Source organism: Garra rufa, chromosome 5 (assembly GCF_049309525.1).
Source record: "Garra rufa chromosome 5, GarRuf1.0, whole genome shotgun sequence".
Taxonomy (NCBI): Eukaryota; Metazoa; Chordata; class Actinopteri; order Cypriniformes; family Cyprinidae; genus Garra; species Garra rufa.
Window position 1 is genome coordinate 12,644,010 of NC_133365.1, and position 17,113 is coordinate 12,661,122.

At 34.1% G+C, this 17,113-nt stretch overlaps 4 protein-coding genes across 4 annotated transcripts; all 4 read right to left on the reverse strand.

Moving 5' to 3' along the window:
* Nucleotides 1-1,019: 1,019 nt before the first annotated feature.
* On the reverse strand, nucleotides 1,020-1,939 carry LOC141335837 (C-X-C motif chemokine 11-6-like). The gene is made up of 4 exons (XM_073841394.1): nucleotides 1,847-1,939; nucleotides 1,636-1,762; nucleotides 1,435-1,524; nucleotides 1,020-1,335 (listed from the first exon to the last, which is right to left on the reverse strand). Exons 1-4 carry the CDS (start codon nucleotides 1,902-1,904, stop codon nucleotides 1,245-1,247), a joined length of 366 nt encoding a protein of 121 aa, XP_073697495.1. The 5' UTR covers nucleotides 1,905-1,939; the 3' UTR covers nucleotides 1,020-1,244.
* A 2,384-nt stretch (nucleotides 1,940-4,323) lies between these two features.
* Nucleotides 4,324-5,180, reverse strand: LOC141335251 (C-X-C motif chemokine 11-6-like). The gene is made up of 4 exons (XM_073840656.1): nucleotides 5,088-5,180; nucleotides 4,851-4,977; nucleotides 4,650-4,739; nucleotides 4,324-4,527 (listed from the first exon to the last, which is right to left on the reverse strand). Exons 1-4 carry the CDS (start codon nucleotides 5,143-5,145, stop codon nucleotides 4,500-4,502), a joined length of 303 nt encoding a protein of 100 aa, XP_073696757.1. The 5' UTR covers nucleotides 5,146-5,180; the 3' UTR covers nucleotides 4,324-4,499.
* Nucleotides 5,181-11,163: 5,983 nt separating this feature from the next.
* On the reverse strand, nucleotides 11,164-12,060 carry LOC141335252 (C-X-C motif chemokine 11-6-like). Its single transcript, XM_073840657.1, has 4 exons — nucleotides 11,986-12,060; nucleotides 11,749-11,875; nucleotides 11,564-11,650; nucleotides 11,164-11,462 (listed from the first exon to the last, which is right to left on the reverse strand). The coding sequence occupies exons 1-4, from the start codon at nucleotides 12,041-12,043 to the stop codon at nucleotides 11,450-11,452; spliced, it is 285 nt and encodes a 94-aa protein (XP_073696758.1). The 5' UTR covers nucleotides 12,044-12,060; the 3' UTR covers nucleotides 11,164-11,449.
* A 2,047-nt stretch (nucleotides 12,061-14,107) lies between these two features.
* cxcl11.1 (chemokine (C-X-C motif) ligand 11, duplicate 1) lies at nucleotides 14,108-14,966 on the reverse strand. Its single transcript, XM_073840655.1, has 4 exons — nucleotides 14,838-14,966; nucleotides 14,605-14,731; nucleotides 14,428-14,520; nucleotides 14,108-14,310 (listed from the first exon to the last, which is right to left on the reverse strand). The coding sequence occupies exons 1-4, from the start codon at nucleotides 14,893-14,895 to the stop codon at nucleotides 14,280-14,282; spliced, it is 309 nt and encodes a 102-aa protein (XP_073696756.1). The 5' UTR covers nucleotides 14,896-14,966; the 3' UTR covers nucleotides 14,108-14,279.
* Between the last annotated feature and the right edge of the window lie 2,147 nt (nucleotides 14,967-17,113).

The window sequence follows — 17,113 nt, forward strand, 5'->3', positions numbered from 1 at the left end:
CTTTAGAAAACACAATTTCTATCGTTGTCAGCTATAACACAGCTCTTTATTGTATGCACAGCTTATGAACAACTGTACTATAGGTAAAGATCATTTATATCCAATAGTATAAAAAGAGTATCAAAATATTGGGGACACATTTTTTAATGGGGTTACTGTGCCCAGTACAGAAAGAAATGCTAGAAATGTTCCTGTCAACTACTCATTCACGAGTGAAACGCTGCTCAGAGACCCGTGACATTTGAATCTGCTGTGGCTTCATTTCGAACTATATTTCTTATAGCTGATGAATAATAGTGAAAAGTAACTGACAATATTGTACCAAAAATGTATGTCACTTAATAAAAATTATTTGTTTATTGAACTGTTGTATACATTGTGCTGTTGTTGTTCTGTGACCTTGTGCTGACTGCTAAATTACAATGTGGTGATGGAAACCACAGACTACATTACACAGATCAACACTTCTTTTAAAAATAGAGTTTAATAGAGGTTAGTGGTTAGTGGCTCTCACTACCCTTTTACTTTACATTGCATGTTCTGTTTTAAAGTCTCTGATAAAAGCAGTGATTTATTGAAGTTTGGAAATGCTGACATAAATGACATCAATATTAGAAAAACTTTCATAAGACTGTATATAATAATATATATAAGAATAAGAACAAAACTCCTGATTAAAATATCACAGCTTCCAAAAGATATATTATAGATCAATTGTAGCTGTCTAGATTTTGTTTTCATTGATTATGTGGGATTGAAATGTAGCATTTATGTAATTTTCAGTTGATTGAGTACAGTGGCAATCTACATTAGTTTGCACTGCCAAAATAGCTGCTTATAACTGAGACACTGTTAACAATAGTAGCAGTCTTTAAAGCTTTATTGAGTTTTTCCCATCCCAGACCTCTTGATTTAGATGCCCATGGGACTGTTTATTGTAAATTTAGTGTCATATGTATTTTCACATAGAATGTCAGGATGCAAGAACTACTCTTAAAGAGGTCAGAAGACGTCATTCATAGATAAAAAAGCTTTAATGGACAATGAAAATACAATCAAAAGCAAATAATTAAAAGACACATGTACATATGACACATTGTTGAGTGATCTTATGAAAATACGTTTGTGAAAACAACCCATTGGTCAGATAAATAATAATTTAATCAGCTTAGACAATAGGAAATAGCTGTAGTTTTAAAGTTTTCCCCCGTTAAATTGAACTCCAACTATTATTACATCTGAAGTCATTTGAAGGATGTTGTTGCTGATGATGATGTCATGGTGCTCTTTAGTGGCACAGAGACAGTTGTACTTTGTGGTGTTGTCTGCTGACTCCTGAAGATCAAAAATAGTTTACATTTAGTTTATTTTCCTATTAATTCATTCATTAATTTTTTTGCAATAAGTAAATTTATTTAAAGCAGACATTCTTACCTTTTTTCAAGAGCCCTTATGATGACATTTTGAGTGAATTTTGACTCTGGATTCATGCATTTGCGTCCTGCACCATTCTTCAGAGTGACACTGTGAAAGAACAAAAGCAATGAGCCGAATCTCACTCGGGATAGATTTACAGTTCATGAATTAATTGAAAATGAAAATAAATAAATGTATGCAAATTAAGGCTATGCTTACATAATCTCATGTTTGCGACATGATAAACTTGGAGGGATGATTTCAACCTTCTCAATGTTCTTCACTAAAACCATGTTTGCACCTTTGTCTGCACAGAAGCACCTGCCCTTTGAAGACCTGTTCTGTCCTGGAAGAGAAATGTCATTTATTTCATTAGAATCTAAGATATGCTGAATGCTCTTGATCTGCAATTCTCAGAGCTCAAACTTACCTTTTACTCCTACAGCGATCAGGCAGGCGAGAAGAAGAAAAGCTGCAATAGTCTTCATTGTCTTGTTGTTCTGGTTGAACTGAGCTTGTGTTGTGTCTGGGTCAGTGAGATTATGACTGAAGGACTTCAGGAGTTCATTTATATACTGTAGGATCAGGGTTTTCCCCTTCAGTTTTACTTCTCATTTTAGTTTCAATACTCCAGCTTCCTCACGTTTTTCTTTTTGTGATTGCGATTTCTCGGAAACACTGTCCTTAACTCTTATGGAGAGAAGCCTTGTCTTAGGGCACCCTTAGTGTAACTTTCCATGAATGAGGAAGGAAATTTCACTTATTTAGACTGTAATATTGTGCAATTACATTTTTTTTTTATGAATTCACAGAAGTGGGGATTGCGACTTATGCAGGACAGGTAAAATTGCAGCAGTAGGTGGCGTGGCGACAAGTGAGGGAGTCACTGAACCATTTTTCAATACATTTAAAAAAACAACAACAATACATTCAAATACAAAACAAGTGTTTGTACTGTTGCACAAGTCGCATTGAAATGCCCCTGTGCTTTAGTAAAATATCTGACAATGGAAATGACTGTACACCAACCAAGAATCATTTTCAAGATTATCAAGCAATTATGTAATGTGTGTTTTCTATCATCTGTGTTGAATCAAAACTAGGCATGCCAGATTGTGAATGAAATAGTAAGTTAAATGGGTTTGTAAAAACATCTGAAATTATTAGTAATGGGTTGTTTTATAAGGTTGTTTTACTCCCCTTTTTTAGAAGCAAAGTATTAGCTACTGGCAGGGGCGCCGCTCGCAATTTTGGGCCCTATGACAAAATATGAGGTTGGGCCCCCCTACCACACCAAAGCAGATCTCTGGAGGCCCCTAAAGGGCGTGGGCCCTTAGAATTGTCCTAACTTTCCCCCCCTTAGCGGCACCCCTGGCTACTGGTCTTCATTAAAGGAAATTTGGTCACAATTTATTTTAAGGTCCAGTTCTCAGTATTAACAAACTATTAACTGGCTTTTGCATCTATAAACTGAGAATTTGCTGCTTATTAATAGTTAGTGTTTTATATGGCAGAAAACAAAAGGAGTGGCAGGATGAGATGAATTACTTAGAATTCTTTGTAGGAAACAAAACTTCTATTATTGTCACTTATGAAGCAGCTCTTTATTGCAAGTGCAGTTTGTCGACGACTCTGTATTACAGGTCAAGACAATTTATATCCATTGAGTAGTATAAAAAAAGAGTATCAAAATGTTTTTAAGGGGTTACTGTGCTCAGTACAGAAAGAAATGCTAGAAATGTTTCTGTCAACTACTCATTCATGAGCGAAACGCTGCTCAGAAACACGCTTGAATCTGCTGTGGCTTCATTTTGAACAATTTTTCTTAGCTGATGAATAATAGTCAAAAGCAACTCACAATATTTTATCTAAAATGTACAAAAGTCAATAATGATTCCTTGTTTATTGAACTATTGTATACATTGTGCTGTTGTTGTTCTGTGGCCTTGTGCAAACAGCTGAATCACAGTTTCGATGTAAACCACAAACACAGATCAACACTTCTTTTAAAAATAGAGCTTAATAGAAGTCAGCGGTTAGTGGCTCTCACTACTCTTTTACTTTACATTACATGTTTTATTTTAAAGTCTCTGATAAAAGCAGCGATTTACTGAAATTTGGAAAAGCTGACATACACAAATGAAATCAATATGGGAAAAACTAACATATGACTGGTATAATTACTGGTATAAACACAGGTGTGTGTTTTATTTTTGTTTTTTTGAAAGCATATAAAAGTTTGGGATCAGTAAAAAAAAATTTTTTTTTAAAGAAGTCTCTCATGCTCACTATAAGGCTATATATTTATTTGCATTTATGCATTGATTTTCATTCTATCTATGTATTTATAGATGATCTGTTTGCAGAGAATGATGTAACCTCCTCTTTTCTTCCTCTTTCAAGAGATGCTCATATGTTTAAACTCTTTCATGAGGCAACTAACAATAGTCAGAGCAGAAGTTCACACATTTAAGAAGTTTAAGACTTTTTTTAAACAGCTTTTTCTGATCACAGTTGGAAATAGCTGTCTGGATTTTGTTTTAATTGATTATGTAGGATAGAAATGTTGCTTGTATGTCATTTTCAGTTGATAGATTTATCCAGTGCAGTGGCAATCTACATTAGTTTGGAAATTAGTTTTTCTACCTGCCAGATCAGTCAGAAATAGCTGCTTATAACTGAGACACTGTTTACAGTATAGTTTAAAAAGCTTTATTGAGTTTTTAAATGCCCATGGGACTGTTGCTTATTGTTAATGGAGTATAATAAATGTATTTAATCTCAGCAGATCACAATGCAAGAACTACGCTGAAAGAGGCCAGAAGACATAATTCATAGATACAATTTTTTTATTTGACATCTTTTTGGACAATAAAAATACAATCATAAGGCAAATAATAAAAAGACTGTACATATGACACATTGTTCAGTGATCTTATTAAAATACGTTTGTGAAAACAACCCAGTGGTCAGATAAATAATAATTTAATCAGCTTAGACATTAGGAAATAGTTTTAGTTTTAAAGTTTTCCCCATGAAATTGAATTCCAACTTATTCAGGAGAATATTAACACATCTGAGATCTATGAAGTCATGGTGCTCTTCTGACTCCTGTGAAGATCAAAAATAGGTTACAATTAGTTTTATTTTCTTATTAATTCATTAATTCATTTTTTTTTTTTTTTTTTTTGCATTGAATATGTATGTTAAGCATTTAAAGCAGACATTCTCACCTCGTTTCGAGAGCCTTTATGATGACATTTTGAGTGAATTTTGACTCTGGATTCATGCATTTGCGTCCTGCACCATTCTTCAGAGTGACACTGTGAAAGAACAAAAGCAATGAGCCGAATCTCACTCTGGATAGTTTTACAGTTCATGGATTAATTGAAAATGAAAATGAATAAATGTATGCAAATGTAGGCTATGCTTACATAATCTCATGTTTGTGACAAGATGGACTTGGAGGGAGGATTTCAACCTTCTCAATGTTCTTCACTAAAACCATGTTTGCACCTTTGTCTGCACATAAGCACCTGCCCTTTGAAGACCTGTCCTGTCCTGGAAGAGAAATGTCATATATTTCATTAGAGTCTATTACTATAAACAAATCTACCTTGTAAAGATATGCTGAATGCACTGGATCTGCAATTCTCAGAGTTCAAACTCACCTCTTACTCCTACAGCGATCAGGCAGGCGAGAAGAACAAAAGCTGCAATAGTCTTCATTGTTTTCTTGTTCTGGTTGAACTCAGCTTGTGTTGTGTCTGGGTCAGTGAGATTATGACTGAAGGACTTCAGAAGTGCATTTATATACTGTAGGATTAGAGTTTCCCCTCAGTTTTACTTCTCATTTTAGATTTCAATACTCTAGCTTCCTTTCGTTTTTCTCTTTGTTGCGATTTCTCGGAAGCAGTGTCCTTAAATGGAGAGGAGCTTTGACTCAGGGCACCCTTAGTGTAACTTACCATGAATGAAGAAGGAAATATTGCTTAATTTGACTGAAATATTTGAGTGAAGTATGATTTGGTTGGTGTACTACTGGACTAAAGATTTTCAGATGTTTTTAAAACATTTTAGTTGATTGAATTTGATGGTGTTAATTGTCATGACTATTTGTTGTATACACTTTGTGTAAATATAGGGTAACAATACATAAAAAAAGCACATTAAACCTATTTATTAACACAATCTTTTGCAATAATGCTAATGACCAATTGTTTAAAAGAGAAAAACATCCGTGCAGGTAAAACACAGATACACAGCGACAGGCACCCAAGTAACAATCAATTTCAATGTATTCAGTCTGAATCCTGCTGATTTATTAGTTTATAGCTACACTTTGAAGTTGTAGTTTGTTTCATTTACTAATTGGTTATAAATGTGAAACTACTTCTCAGTATTCTACATCTGCTCATAACATCTCAAAACTGTACTTGTATTTGTAGATTCATACATTATTAGTAGTATTATAGGCCTATTTCATGTAATTACCTTTATTTCTATGTACATCTTCAATATGTCTGCACTGGAATTTGCTCACTAAAACAAACTCCTTGTGTGCATAAACACAGTTAATAATAAATAAATCAGTAAATCTCTTTCTGATTCAGATTCTTAAATGCTAAATTCATTAAGCTAAATCAGCTTTCTCCGTAATTAGGTTTTAACATTCTTAATCACCCACTCCCCTCAACCTCTCAACCGTTTTTCTGCTGATTTTTTTTTCTTGCAATGTAGTTTTTCTGAAGAGGTCTCCCTTTCAGGTCCTAATTAGACTTACCCCTTTTTAGCAGCAAAGTATTAGCTGGTGGTCTTCATTAGAGGAAATTTGGCCACACTTTATTTTAAGGTCCAGTTCTCATTATTAACAAACTATTAACTGGCTTTTGCATCAGTAAACTCCTAATTTGCTGCTTATTAATAGTTAATAAGGTAGTTGTTAAGTTTAGGTATTGTGTTGGATAAGGGGTGTAGAATGTGGTCATGCAAAATAGGTGGTTTATAATATTAAAAAACAGCCAATGTATAATAGGCATGCTATTAAGTAACCAGTTAATAGCGAGAATTGTTCCCTACTAAAGATACATTTGCAATATAGTAACCCAAAGATATAGTTTTAACACTATAGTTTGGCCAAGCAAAAATTATTATTATTATTATTTTGCATGTTAGTGTTCGTTGTATTAAAAAAGGTTTCTGTTGTGCTGAAGTTTTTGTGGTTACCATTTCTGAAGAGTAGTGCTCATGGTTAGGTTGTAGGGCACTATATTGACTCTATAACAATGGCAGGTAATATTTTACTTTAGTACTTGCTTATGAAGTAACATTTAGCATTGGGTATGCTATACAAAACCTTTTAGCCAAAAGCAAATATTAACAAGCATTTACCCATGATGCAAGTTTTGTTATTGTCATTTTTGGACAGTGAAATTAAAAACGAATCTTTATCACCACAAAGTGTGGCTGGGATCTTCTGGATTTATTTGCGAAGGCGTTAAGAAACCACAAACTAGGATGTGGGACAATAGGTGTATATTCTGTGGAAGATGGTCAGTTGATTTCACTACCTCTTTTTTTTTTTTAAGCCAGTTAGTAATACTTGTAACATCTGATAGTAAACAGCTGCTGACATACAGTATATTGGCCATAAATGTGTGTGAGTTATTTGTCCACTAATTCATTTTACAGTTATTCTCCAAGCATTTACAGTTAGTGCCTAAGTTGCGTGTATTTCAAATGAGACTTGCTTGGTGAGCCAGAAAAGTTTAAGGATAAACTGGCATAAACCAAATCTAAAAAATGTCTGGGTTATGCCACATATTTTTATGGCATGCATGTACAACACTTAACGTAAAGTTAACGTTTGCTTGTAGATGATTAAATATTTAAGCGCTGAAATTTTGAAATGATGAAATTCAGTGACTGATCAAATGTTAGACATAAACAAACCACAAATCAGGTCATTAGACAAAACGTTTCATTTCACTGGAATATCATCGAGTGTTTTCACTACCCTTTTTCTTTATATAGGCTCTCTTACCAGACATTGTGTTGAAATCAGCTAATGATAATTATGCTGATGAAAATAAAAGCAAAACTGAAACTGAAAAAAAAACTGCCAACTGAAAACTTTTTGTGAAATCTGGAAATACCATTTCAACTACATATTTCTGAAGAAAAAGGGTGCTTGCACAATATACAAAGTTACTTTTTTAGACCTTTTTAAAATTAAATTTAAGTTAATATTTGCAACATATACACAAATAATGAATTTATGCAGTGACTATTAAACCTTTTTTATAACGAGATAAGGGCAATCCATATTTTGTTTTGTTGTGGAGTAGGTTTTCCTTTAAACTCAATATATAAACACCTGTACTGACACTTCACAGCTTTGCGTTCACACCAGACGCGATTGGCACGTTAAGCGCCAGTGATTTACATGTTAAGTCAATCCAAAGACGCGATAGACCTCCCTGCGGCGCGAATGCCGCGACGCGAATTGAGCGTTTCAAGCGTTTGACGCGCGTAACGCGTGATTCGCGCAAGTTGAAAAATCTGAATTTTGGCTAATCTGAATTTTGGCTATTCCACCTGAACAATACTTAACACATCTCAGTATTCTACATCTGCTCATAACATCTCAAAACTGTACTTGTATTTGTAGATTCATACATTATTAGTAGTATTATAGGCCTATTTCATGTAATTACCTTTATTTCTATGTACATCTTCAATATGTCTGCACTGGAATTTGCTCACTAAAACAAACTCCTTGTGTGCATAAACACAGTTAATAATAAATAAATCAGTAAATCTCTTTTTTATTCAGATTCTTAAATTTTAAATTCATTAAGTTATGATTTATTTTAATAACTTTATTAATATATTTATGAGCAGATCATAGTCAGCCTTTCAAGTGGATTGAAACCTTTAATCAAAGTTGTCCTAAAACCTGTTCTTGTCTTGACAATTTTGATTAACTTTTTTGATCAACATCACGTTGACCACTGTATACACTCAATTTGTATTCAGTTTACTTCTATTATGACATCCTTTAAGTAAAATTGCATGTCAAATAAACTAAATGAATAATAATGAAAAAAAAAAGTGTGGCTGATCTTTTGGTTTTGGTTGTGCTTGTGGATGTTGTATTTATTTGTGAAGGCATTAAAAAAAAGGATGTGGGACAAAAGGTGTATTTTCTGTGGAAGATGGTCAGTTGTTTTCACTACCTCTTTATTTTAGAGCCAGCTAAACTATATTTGTAACATCTGATGGTAAAAAGATGCTGACATATATTGCCCATAAATGTGAGTTATTTGTCAAGTGTAAACTATTTACAGTTATTCTCTAAGCACTCCTTAGGCATGTTTTTCAAATGAGACTTGCTTGATGTTCCAGATGAGTTTGAGAATTAGATGGCATAAACCTCAAAACCATGACTGAGATAATGGTATTTGATTTGTATGTCAATTAATCTAATTAGTCAACTGCACTTTTACTTGTAAAAATAACGACCCACCTCTATCATCACAAAGTGTGGCTGATCTTTTGGTTTTACTGGTTGTGCTTGTGGATGTTGAATTTATTTGTGAAGGCATTAAAAAACTAGAATGCGGGACAAAAGGTGTATTTTCTGTGGAAGATGGTCAGTTGTTTTCACTACCTCTTTATTTTAGAGCCAGCTAAACTATATTTGTAACATCTGATGGTAAAAAGATGCTGACATATATTGCCCATAAATGTGAGATATTTGTCAAGTGTAAACTATTTACAGTTATTCTCTAAGCACTCCTGGAGCATGTTTTTCAAATGAGACTTGCTTGATGTTCCAGATGGGTTTGAGAATTAGATGGCATAAACCTCAAAACCATGACTGAGATAATGCTATTTGATTTGTATGTCAATTTTACTAAATTGTCAAACTGCACTTACACTTGTAAAAATAAATAATAATGACCCTCCGTCATTACAAAGTGTGGCTGATCTTTTGGTTTTGCTGGTTGTCTTGTGGATGTTGAATTTATTTGCAAAGGCGTTAAGAAAACTAGGATGTGGGACAAAAGGTGTATTTTCTGTGGATGATGGTCTGTTGTTATCACTACCTCTTTATTATAGAGCCAGCTAAACTATATTTTTACCATTTGATGGTAAAAAGATGCTGACTTGCCCATAAATGTGAGTTATATGTCAAGTTAAACTATTTAGATTTATTCTCTAAGCACTCCTGGAGCATGTTTTTCAAATGAGACTTGCTTGATGTTTCAGATGGGTTTGAAAATTAGATGGCATAAACCTCAAAACCATGACTGAGATAATGGTATTTGATTTGCATGTCCATTAATCTAAATAGTCAAACTGCACTTTTACTTGTAAAAATAATGACCCACCTCTATCATCACAAAGTGTGGCTGATCTTTTGGTTTTACTGGTTGTGCTTGTGGATGTTGAATTTATTTGCGAAGGCATTGAGAAAACTAGCATGTGGGACAAAAGGTGTATTTTCTGTGGAAGATGGTCAGCTGTTTTCACTACCTCTTTATTTTAGAGCCAGCTAAACTATATTTGTAACGTCTGATGGTAAAAAGATGCTGACATATATTGGCCATAAATGTGAGTTATTTGTCAAGTGTAAACTATTTACAGTTATTCTCTAAGCACTCCTTAGGCATGTTTTTCAAATGGGACTTGCTTGGTGAACCAGATGAGTTTGAGGTTTAGCTGGCATAAATCTCTCAACCATGACTGAGATAATGTCATTTAATTTGTATGTCAACTAAACTTAATTGTCGAACTGCACTTTTACTTGTAAAAATTAATAATAATAACCCACCTCTGTCAACACAAAGTGTGGCTGATCTTTTGGTTTTACTGGTTGTGCTTGTGGATGTTGAGTTTATTTGCAATGGCGTTAAGAAATCCAGGATGTGGGACAAAAGGTGTATTTTCTGTGGAAGATGGTCAGCTGTTTTACTACCTCTTTATTTTAGAGCCAGCTAAACTATATTTGTAACATCTGAGGGTAAAAAGATGCTGACATATATTGACCATAAATGTGAGTTATTTGTCAAGTGTAAACTATTTAGAGTTATTCTCTAAGCACTCCTGGAGCATGTTTTTCAAATGGGACTTGCTTGGTGAACCAGATGAGTTTGAGGATTAGATGGCATAAACCTCAAAATTATGACTGAGATAATGTTATTTGATTTGTATGTCAATTTTACTAAATTGTCAAACTGCACTTACACTTGTAAAAATAAGTAATAATAATGACCCACCTCTGCAATCACAAAGTGTGGCTGATCTTTTGGTTTTGCGGGTTGTGCTTGTGGATGTTAAATTTATTTGCGAAGGCGTTAAGAAAACTAGGATGTGGGACAAAAGGTGCATTTTCTGTGGATGAAGGTCAGTTGTTTTCACTACTTCTTTATTTTAAAGCCAGTCTAAACAATATCTGTAAAATCTGATGGTAAAAACTGCTGACATATATTGTCAAAATGCATTTACACGTTGTAAAAATAATAATATTAAATTTACCCTAGCGGGCAAAGATAACCTTCTTTGATTTTCAAAAATTTTTTTTTTGATTTAAAGACTAAATTAGAGAATGCTTTCGTCTCTAGAAGATGCATACTGGTCCTTTTTGCTAAAATATGCTAACAAAAACCCTACTGATAAAACAGTGGACAATTCAGTTTTTGCACTAAGAATTAACAGAGACCTTTTATTTATGGAAGAAAAAACTTTTATTTGATAACACAGTGGATAAGTAGATTGTATAACAGCAACAACAGTTTTTATTTTATTTTATGAATATAAAGAAGAATATACACAAAATGGAAAAAATATATATATTTTATAATTACTACAAATTTGTATAAGTTAACAAGCAGAAAATATTTACACTACTCAACAGTTTATACAATTTGCAATGTATGCAAACTCTAAACAAGAGGTTTTTATGGGTATCAGGATGTTCTTCAGTGGCATTATAACACAGCAGCTCATCCAGATTCACACTGAGCATCTATTGCTGGGCCCTGTAAAGATCAGAAACAGTTCATTATATGTTATTTTAAATATTTTAAATGATTTTTTAATTTTAGAATAGGTACACAAACAACAAAAATGTTGCACTCACATCTTTTCAAGAGCCCTCTTGATTAAAATCTGGGTGAATTTAGACTCTGGATTCATGCATTTCCGCTCAGTGCTCTTCAGAGTGACGCTGGAAATAAAAAGGAAAGATGAGCTAAAGGTGTTCAAGACATCAGCATGGTCATTAATGTCTACATATCTGTGTAAAACCATAGTTTTTGTCCTTACATAATCTCGTGTTTTCCACAAGACGGACTTGGAGGGATGATTTCAAACTTCTCAATGTTTTTTGGTGAAACCATATCCACTCCTTTGTCGGCACAGAAGCACCTGCCTTTGTGAAACTTGTTCTGCCCTGGAAGAAAGATGGAAATGCATAAGCTGCAGAACAGAGTGATAACAAACTAATAGTTATAAGAGATTATAAGAGATGTAATAAATATGAAATATATAGGCAACACTCACCTTGTACTTTGGTTGCAAGCAGACAGGCAAGAAAAACAAAAACTGCAGCAGTCTTCATTGTTTTTACGGTTTTAACGATTGTCGATTTGACGATTAAGTCACTGCAGCTTCAGAGTTTATATAGCCGTTAGAAGAGCAGGGGTTTACAGTGCAGGCCCAGTTCCCAGTTTCAATTTCACAAGAACAGCAGTTTTGATTTCCCATTTCTTTGAAATGCTTTGATAAGGCTCTGTCTCGTGTTGTTTGGTAAGGATAAGGATTCCAATGAGGATAAATTATAAATAGTTTTCCTGCAATTTTGTAAGTTGCAGTAAATTCTTTGGTGTAAACACTCTTTACAGCCTAAGATACATGTAGGAACCAAATGTAACACATCCCTGCAGAAGTAGCTACTAAAGCATCCGATATACTGGAAATCATATACTTTTTGCCAATTAAATGTGTTCAACTCCATGTGCATGAATTAAGTGTTTAAACTGCAACATTTTGGATTGTGAAATGACCAATGTTATGATGATGAAAAACAGTAACATCATGTCAAACGTGAACCAACTTCTGTTTTCAGAGAAACGGAATCGGTCATCATCAGTTTTCACTACCTCTGTGTATTAAAAAGAGAGTCTTAAAGGAGTAGTTCACTTTCAGAACAAAAATTTACAAATAATGTACTCACCCCCTTGTCATCCAAGATGTTCATGTCTTTCTTTCTTCAGTTGTAAAGAAATTATATTTTTGGAGGAAAACATTTCAGGATTTCTCTCCATATAATGGACTTCTATGGTGCCCCCGAGTTTGAACTTTCAAAATGCAGTTTAAATGCAACTTCAAAGGGCTCTAAATGATCCCAGCCGATGAAGAAGGGTCTTATCTAGCGAAACGATTGGTTATTTTCTAAAAACATTTACAATTTATGTACTTTTTAACCACAAATGCTTCTGCAATGTGCATGCGTACTTCAAAATCGTCCTACATTGCTGCAGAAGTACCGACCCAGTGTTTACAAAGTGAACGTGCAAAGAAGATCAAACACCCTTTCCAAAAAAACGATTTTGAAGTTGGAAGAGAAAATGAGATGGAAGTTTTCTGACATACCCTAACTGAGCATTTTTAGAAAATAACCGTCGTATAGACCCCTTTAAAGCTGCATTTTGGAAGTTCAAACTCGGGGGCACTATAGAAGTCCATTATATGGAGAGAAATCCTGAAATGTTTTCCTCGAAAAACATAATTTCTTTACGACTAAAGAAAGAAAGACATGAACATTTTGGATGACAAGGGGGTGAGGACATTATCTGTAATTTTTTGTTCTGAAAGTGAACTACTTTAATAAGAATCTCACATTTACGATCAGGAAAAACATTTTGCAAACTCATGCTGACACCAATGTCCTGAACAAAAGGTTTACTTGGATCTGTTTTGTTGCATTTCAAATGCACAAGCAGAAGACCAACACACAAATAAAGATGTTTTGTGATCATGTAAGTTAAGTGTACTTATACATCTAGCACACTATGCGGATTTTTTAATGTTTTATTTATATTACATCATGCATGCTTGGTTTAGTCAACACAGTATAAACCAATCTGGTTCATTTATACACATAAAATGCATAGTCTTTATTGTTTGTGTTAATGTATTTTGCCACCAATTTGCCAACAATAAAAGAGTTAAATTCTCTTATTGCAGGGCAGTTGCAATTTTTTTTTTTGACTAACTTGTCAGACTTATTTAAGCATTTTATTCAATAGACAGTCAAACACATTTGACCCTGTTTCATGGATGAGCTGTGAATTTAAGACATTGTGTTATGTTAAAAGAAGTTAAACTTTCAGTTTTCAGTTTCCTTTGCTGTTTCATATTGTGTCTTGCCTTAACTTTGGATTTGGGATGATGTTATATGCAACTTTTTTGTTACTTATATTGTTACTATTTCTAAATAGTCTCTAAAAGAGTATTTCAAAGTTTCAAATGATATGGAAAAAATGTTCTTTCCTGATCTCCTGTTTGCCCTTGAAGGCCTGTATGTGTAACACAACTAATATTTCTTCAAGAACCAATAACAAAGACCAGTAACACAAAAATTATGAAACATTCACAAGATTTTATTACTATTCTCTGACATTAAACAACATAAATAAACAAAAGAACATACAACATTTTTCATAAATAAATAAAACTACTTATAAAATAATGTGTAAATATAATATATAATATACTTTATTGTAATACATAAAAAGAATCAATACAGCTTTTTAATGCCCACAGAGGTTACAAGCTTCACTTGAAATCGCAGTTCAACCACTTCGCACATTTTGCTGAGCACTCCTAAAAAGAATAAACATAAATAAACATTACTTCATTATCTTTTTTTCATTTTTAACAAATGAAAGATATGAATCTCAGGTCTTCATTATCATTTGTAATGTCATTGATAAGACTCACCTGGTCTTTTTTTCAATCCTCTCAATGATGTGTTTGGTAAACGCTGACTCTAGGTTTAAGCATCTTTGTCCCTTACCATTCTTCAGCGTGACACTGTTCAGAAACATCATTAGGTTATTTAAAGAGAATATAGATTGATAATGTCTTAATTTCAATGATAAATAATTATGTACTTACACAACTTCCACATGTCCACAAGATGGACTAACAGGGTGAATTTCAACTTTCTGTATCAGCTTTGGCATCACCATTTTGAGACCAGCATCACGACACAAACATCTTTGGATTCCAATCCCAGGCTTCCCTGGAGGATGATAGAAATAAATGAAGGAAATGATCACTCTGAAACAATGAAGCAACATTTTGTGCTGAGTAAGTGAAATATTATAAAAGATCAAAAACAATCTTACCTTCAATAGCAACAATGGCCAAACTGACAAAAACAAGTAAAGCTGCCACAGTCTTCATTGCTTAATCTCTTGATGGTCTTCACCTTAAGCCACTTGACTGACCAAATGTGAGTAAATGAGTGGACTGGCTTCTTTTTATATATATCTAAGACATTCTGGGGTTTCCCTGTTTGATGCATTAGTGGAGGATATGATCTCTGTGAGTCCCAGTTTCCCTTTCTATATCTTAGTCAGTTTCTGGGAAATAACCAGTAACAACAGTGCAGTGATTTCATCATTTTGTTTAGGATTTAAGTGCTGTGTCATCCTGTTTATGTCACACTGTAGTACAGTACAGTATTACATATATGTCATATCAGATAAAAAATATAAAATAATATAAAGAGTAATATATAATAAATAAAATACTGTAAGAAATATCTTAATATTAGAAATATATTTCGCATTGGCTGTTATGAACGTGCTCAGGGCAGTTAGACAGATCTGAGGTAAAAATAATATAAATACTGTTCAGTTTTTTTGCACAGACCAATTGTGATGTGTCTTAGGACTTCAATGTATTGTCACGAGCCGCGGGGTTTAATTTGATTTGTGCATGGTTTTTTTTACTCTGAAAGCCGTAGAGCCCATTGGCTGTCATTATATGACTGACAGACTGCAACGGTTTGAGTTAAAAATCTTCGTTTGTGTTCTACTGAAGAAACAAAGTCACCTACATCTTGGATGCCGTGGGGGTAAGCAGATAAACATCTCATTTTTATTTTTAGGTAAACTATCCTTTTAATTCCTTTCAGATGTTTGCCCTATGCGTCAAATCACGGGGGAAGCAATTCTTTGCATATGTGAAAGTATACATTTTATTAAACAAATACACAAATAAATATACAAATAAATAAAGTATAAACAATTTTTAAAGTGTATTATATACATACTTTCAAAGATATTGGAGCACACCCAACCTCATTTCCGCCCCAGGGGAGTTTCCTTCAAGGAGATAAGGAAGGCAGTGTCTCCTCAAAATATTGAATGAAAAAAACAATTTGTAATACAAAAATAAAGCAACACCGATATTATAAAATATATAACTTAAAAAATGTCTGAATCACTATTTTATCTAATGGAACATTGTCCAACAGCGACACCAGCAGGTAAAGTTACAGCAGGAGTCCGCATCTCTCTCGCTTCCCCTGAGCCTACTGAGTTAAAGTAAACGGTGAGTTGGTGGGGGGTAATTGAGAATGAACGGGGAAAATCATGTGATGAAGATCTGAAAAAAGTTTTTCACAAAAAAAAAAACACAGATTTGTGGCCATTATTGGAATTAAAAAGGTTTGAATAAATCTGAAACACGTGATGATTGTCATGTGGTGAATCTGGCCAGTCGTGTTATCAATACTTCTGCAGTCGCTCTGGAGAAACTGTGGCTGACTTAGCCGGCTGGTCTCGAATCGCTATCACTCATGACAGTCACATGCCGTCGGCACCTTCTCAAGTCGGACAAAATTTCTAATCGGCATGCACTGCTTCAAGTCAGAATTTGATCGAGCCAGTCCTGGTGAGATCCCTGCCGGACCTGGGACTCGAACCTGCAACCTTTGGGTCAGACACTCTAACCATTAGGCCACGACAATTTATTTTTCTGATAGTGTAAGTAATGTTTACTTAACCATAAAAATGTGACTGGAACATGAATTTACATTTGATCAAAAAAACTAAGAAAAGGAAAGGAAAGGGGAAAAAACTTTGCCTTCTCATTTCAGAACACCACTGTTCTACCCTTAACCTACCCACAAAATCAGGGTATGTATTGTGTAAATATTTACTTACAGGTATTTGTTAAAGGGTTAGATCACCCAAAAGTGAAAATTAGCCCATGATTTACTCATCCTCATGGCATCCTAGGTGTATATGACTTTCTTCTCTCAGGCTCCGTCCACACGAAGCCGGTGCGTTACCTATCCGATCATTTTTTTTCCTCGTTCTAAAAAAAAATTCCGTAAACACAAAACCACTGAAAACGGTGTAGTATATATGCCAGACCAGTGTGGGGTGCTGTAATTCTGCCATAGAGATACGCTATACACGGAGAAGAAGACTTTGAGCATGCGCATAACCTTGCGTGCTGTATATGAACTAAGAAGAAGAAGACGAAGATGCGAACATTATCGCTTGTTGCTCATAACAGTTGCATAGAAGCAAATAGATTTTGCTGTAATAAAGCTAATAGGCTTAGTAACAACACGAACGCAATCATGTAGTCCGCTGTTACGTGTGAC

Bases quoted from the DNA above. Each gene is read 5' to 3' on its own strand.
- LOC141335837 (XM_073841394.1), bottom strand. From the start codon at position 1,904: ATGAAGACTATTGCAGCTTTTCTTCTTCTCGCCTGCCTGATCGCTGTA. The intron at 1,525-1,635 runs GTAAGCATAGCC...GTTCTTTCACAG, and splicing joins TGTCGCAAACATGAGATTAT to TGTCACTCTGAAGAATGGTG. The intron at 1,336-1,434 runs GTAAGAATGTCT...TTTGATCTTCAG, and splicing joins ATAAGGGCTCTTGAAAAAAG to GAGTCAGCAGACAACACCAC.
- cxcl11.1 (XM_073840655.1), bottom strand. From the start codon at position 14,895: ATGAAGACTGTGGCAGCTTTACTTGTTTTTGTCAGTTTGGCCATTGTT. The intron at 14,521-14,604 runs GTAAGTACATAA...GTTTCTGAACAG, and splicing joins TGTGGACATGTGGAAGTTGT to TGTCACGCTGAAGAATGGTA. The intron at 14,311-14,427 runs GTGAGTCTTATC...TATTCTTTTTAG, and splicing joins AGGATTGAAAAAAAGACCAG to GAGTGCTCAGCAAAATGTGC.
- LOC141335251 (XM_073840656.1), bottom strand. From the start codon at position 5,145: ATGAAGACTATTGCAGCTTTTGTTCTTCTCGCCTGCCTGATCGCTGTA. The intron at 4,740-4,850 runs GTAAGCATAGCC...GTTCTTTCACAG, and splicing joins TGTCACAAACATGAGATTAT to TGTCACTCTGAAGAATGGTG. The intron at 4,528-4,649 runs GTGAGAATGTCT...TGATCTTCACAG, and splicing joins ATAAAGGCTCTCGAAACGAG to GAGTCAGAAGAGCACCATGA.
- LOC141335252 (XM_073840657.1), bottom strand. From the start codon at position 12,043: ATGAAGACTGCTGCAGTTTTTGTTTTTCTTGCCTGTCTGCTTGCAACC. The intron at 11,876-11,985 runs GTGAGTGTTGCC...TCTTTCTTCCAG, and splicing joins GCTTGCAACCAAAGTACAAG to GGCAGAACAAGTTTCACAAA. The intron at 11,651-11,748 runs GTAAGGACAAAA...TTTTATTTCCAG, and splicing joins TGTGGAAAACACGAGATTAT to CGTCACTCTGAAGAGCACTG.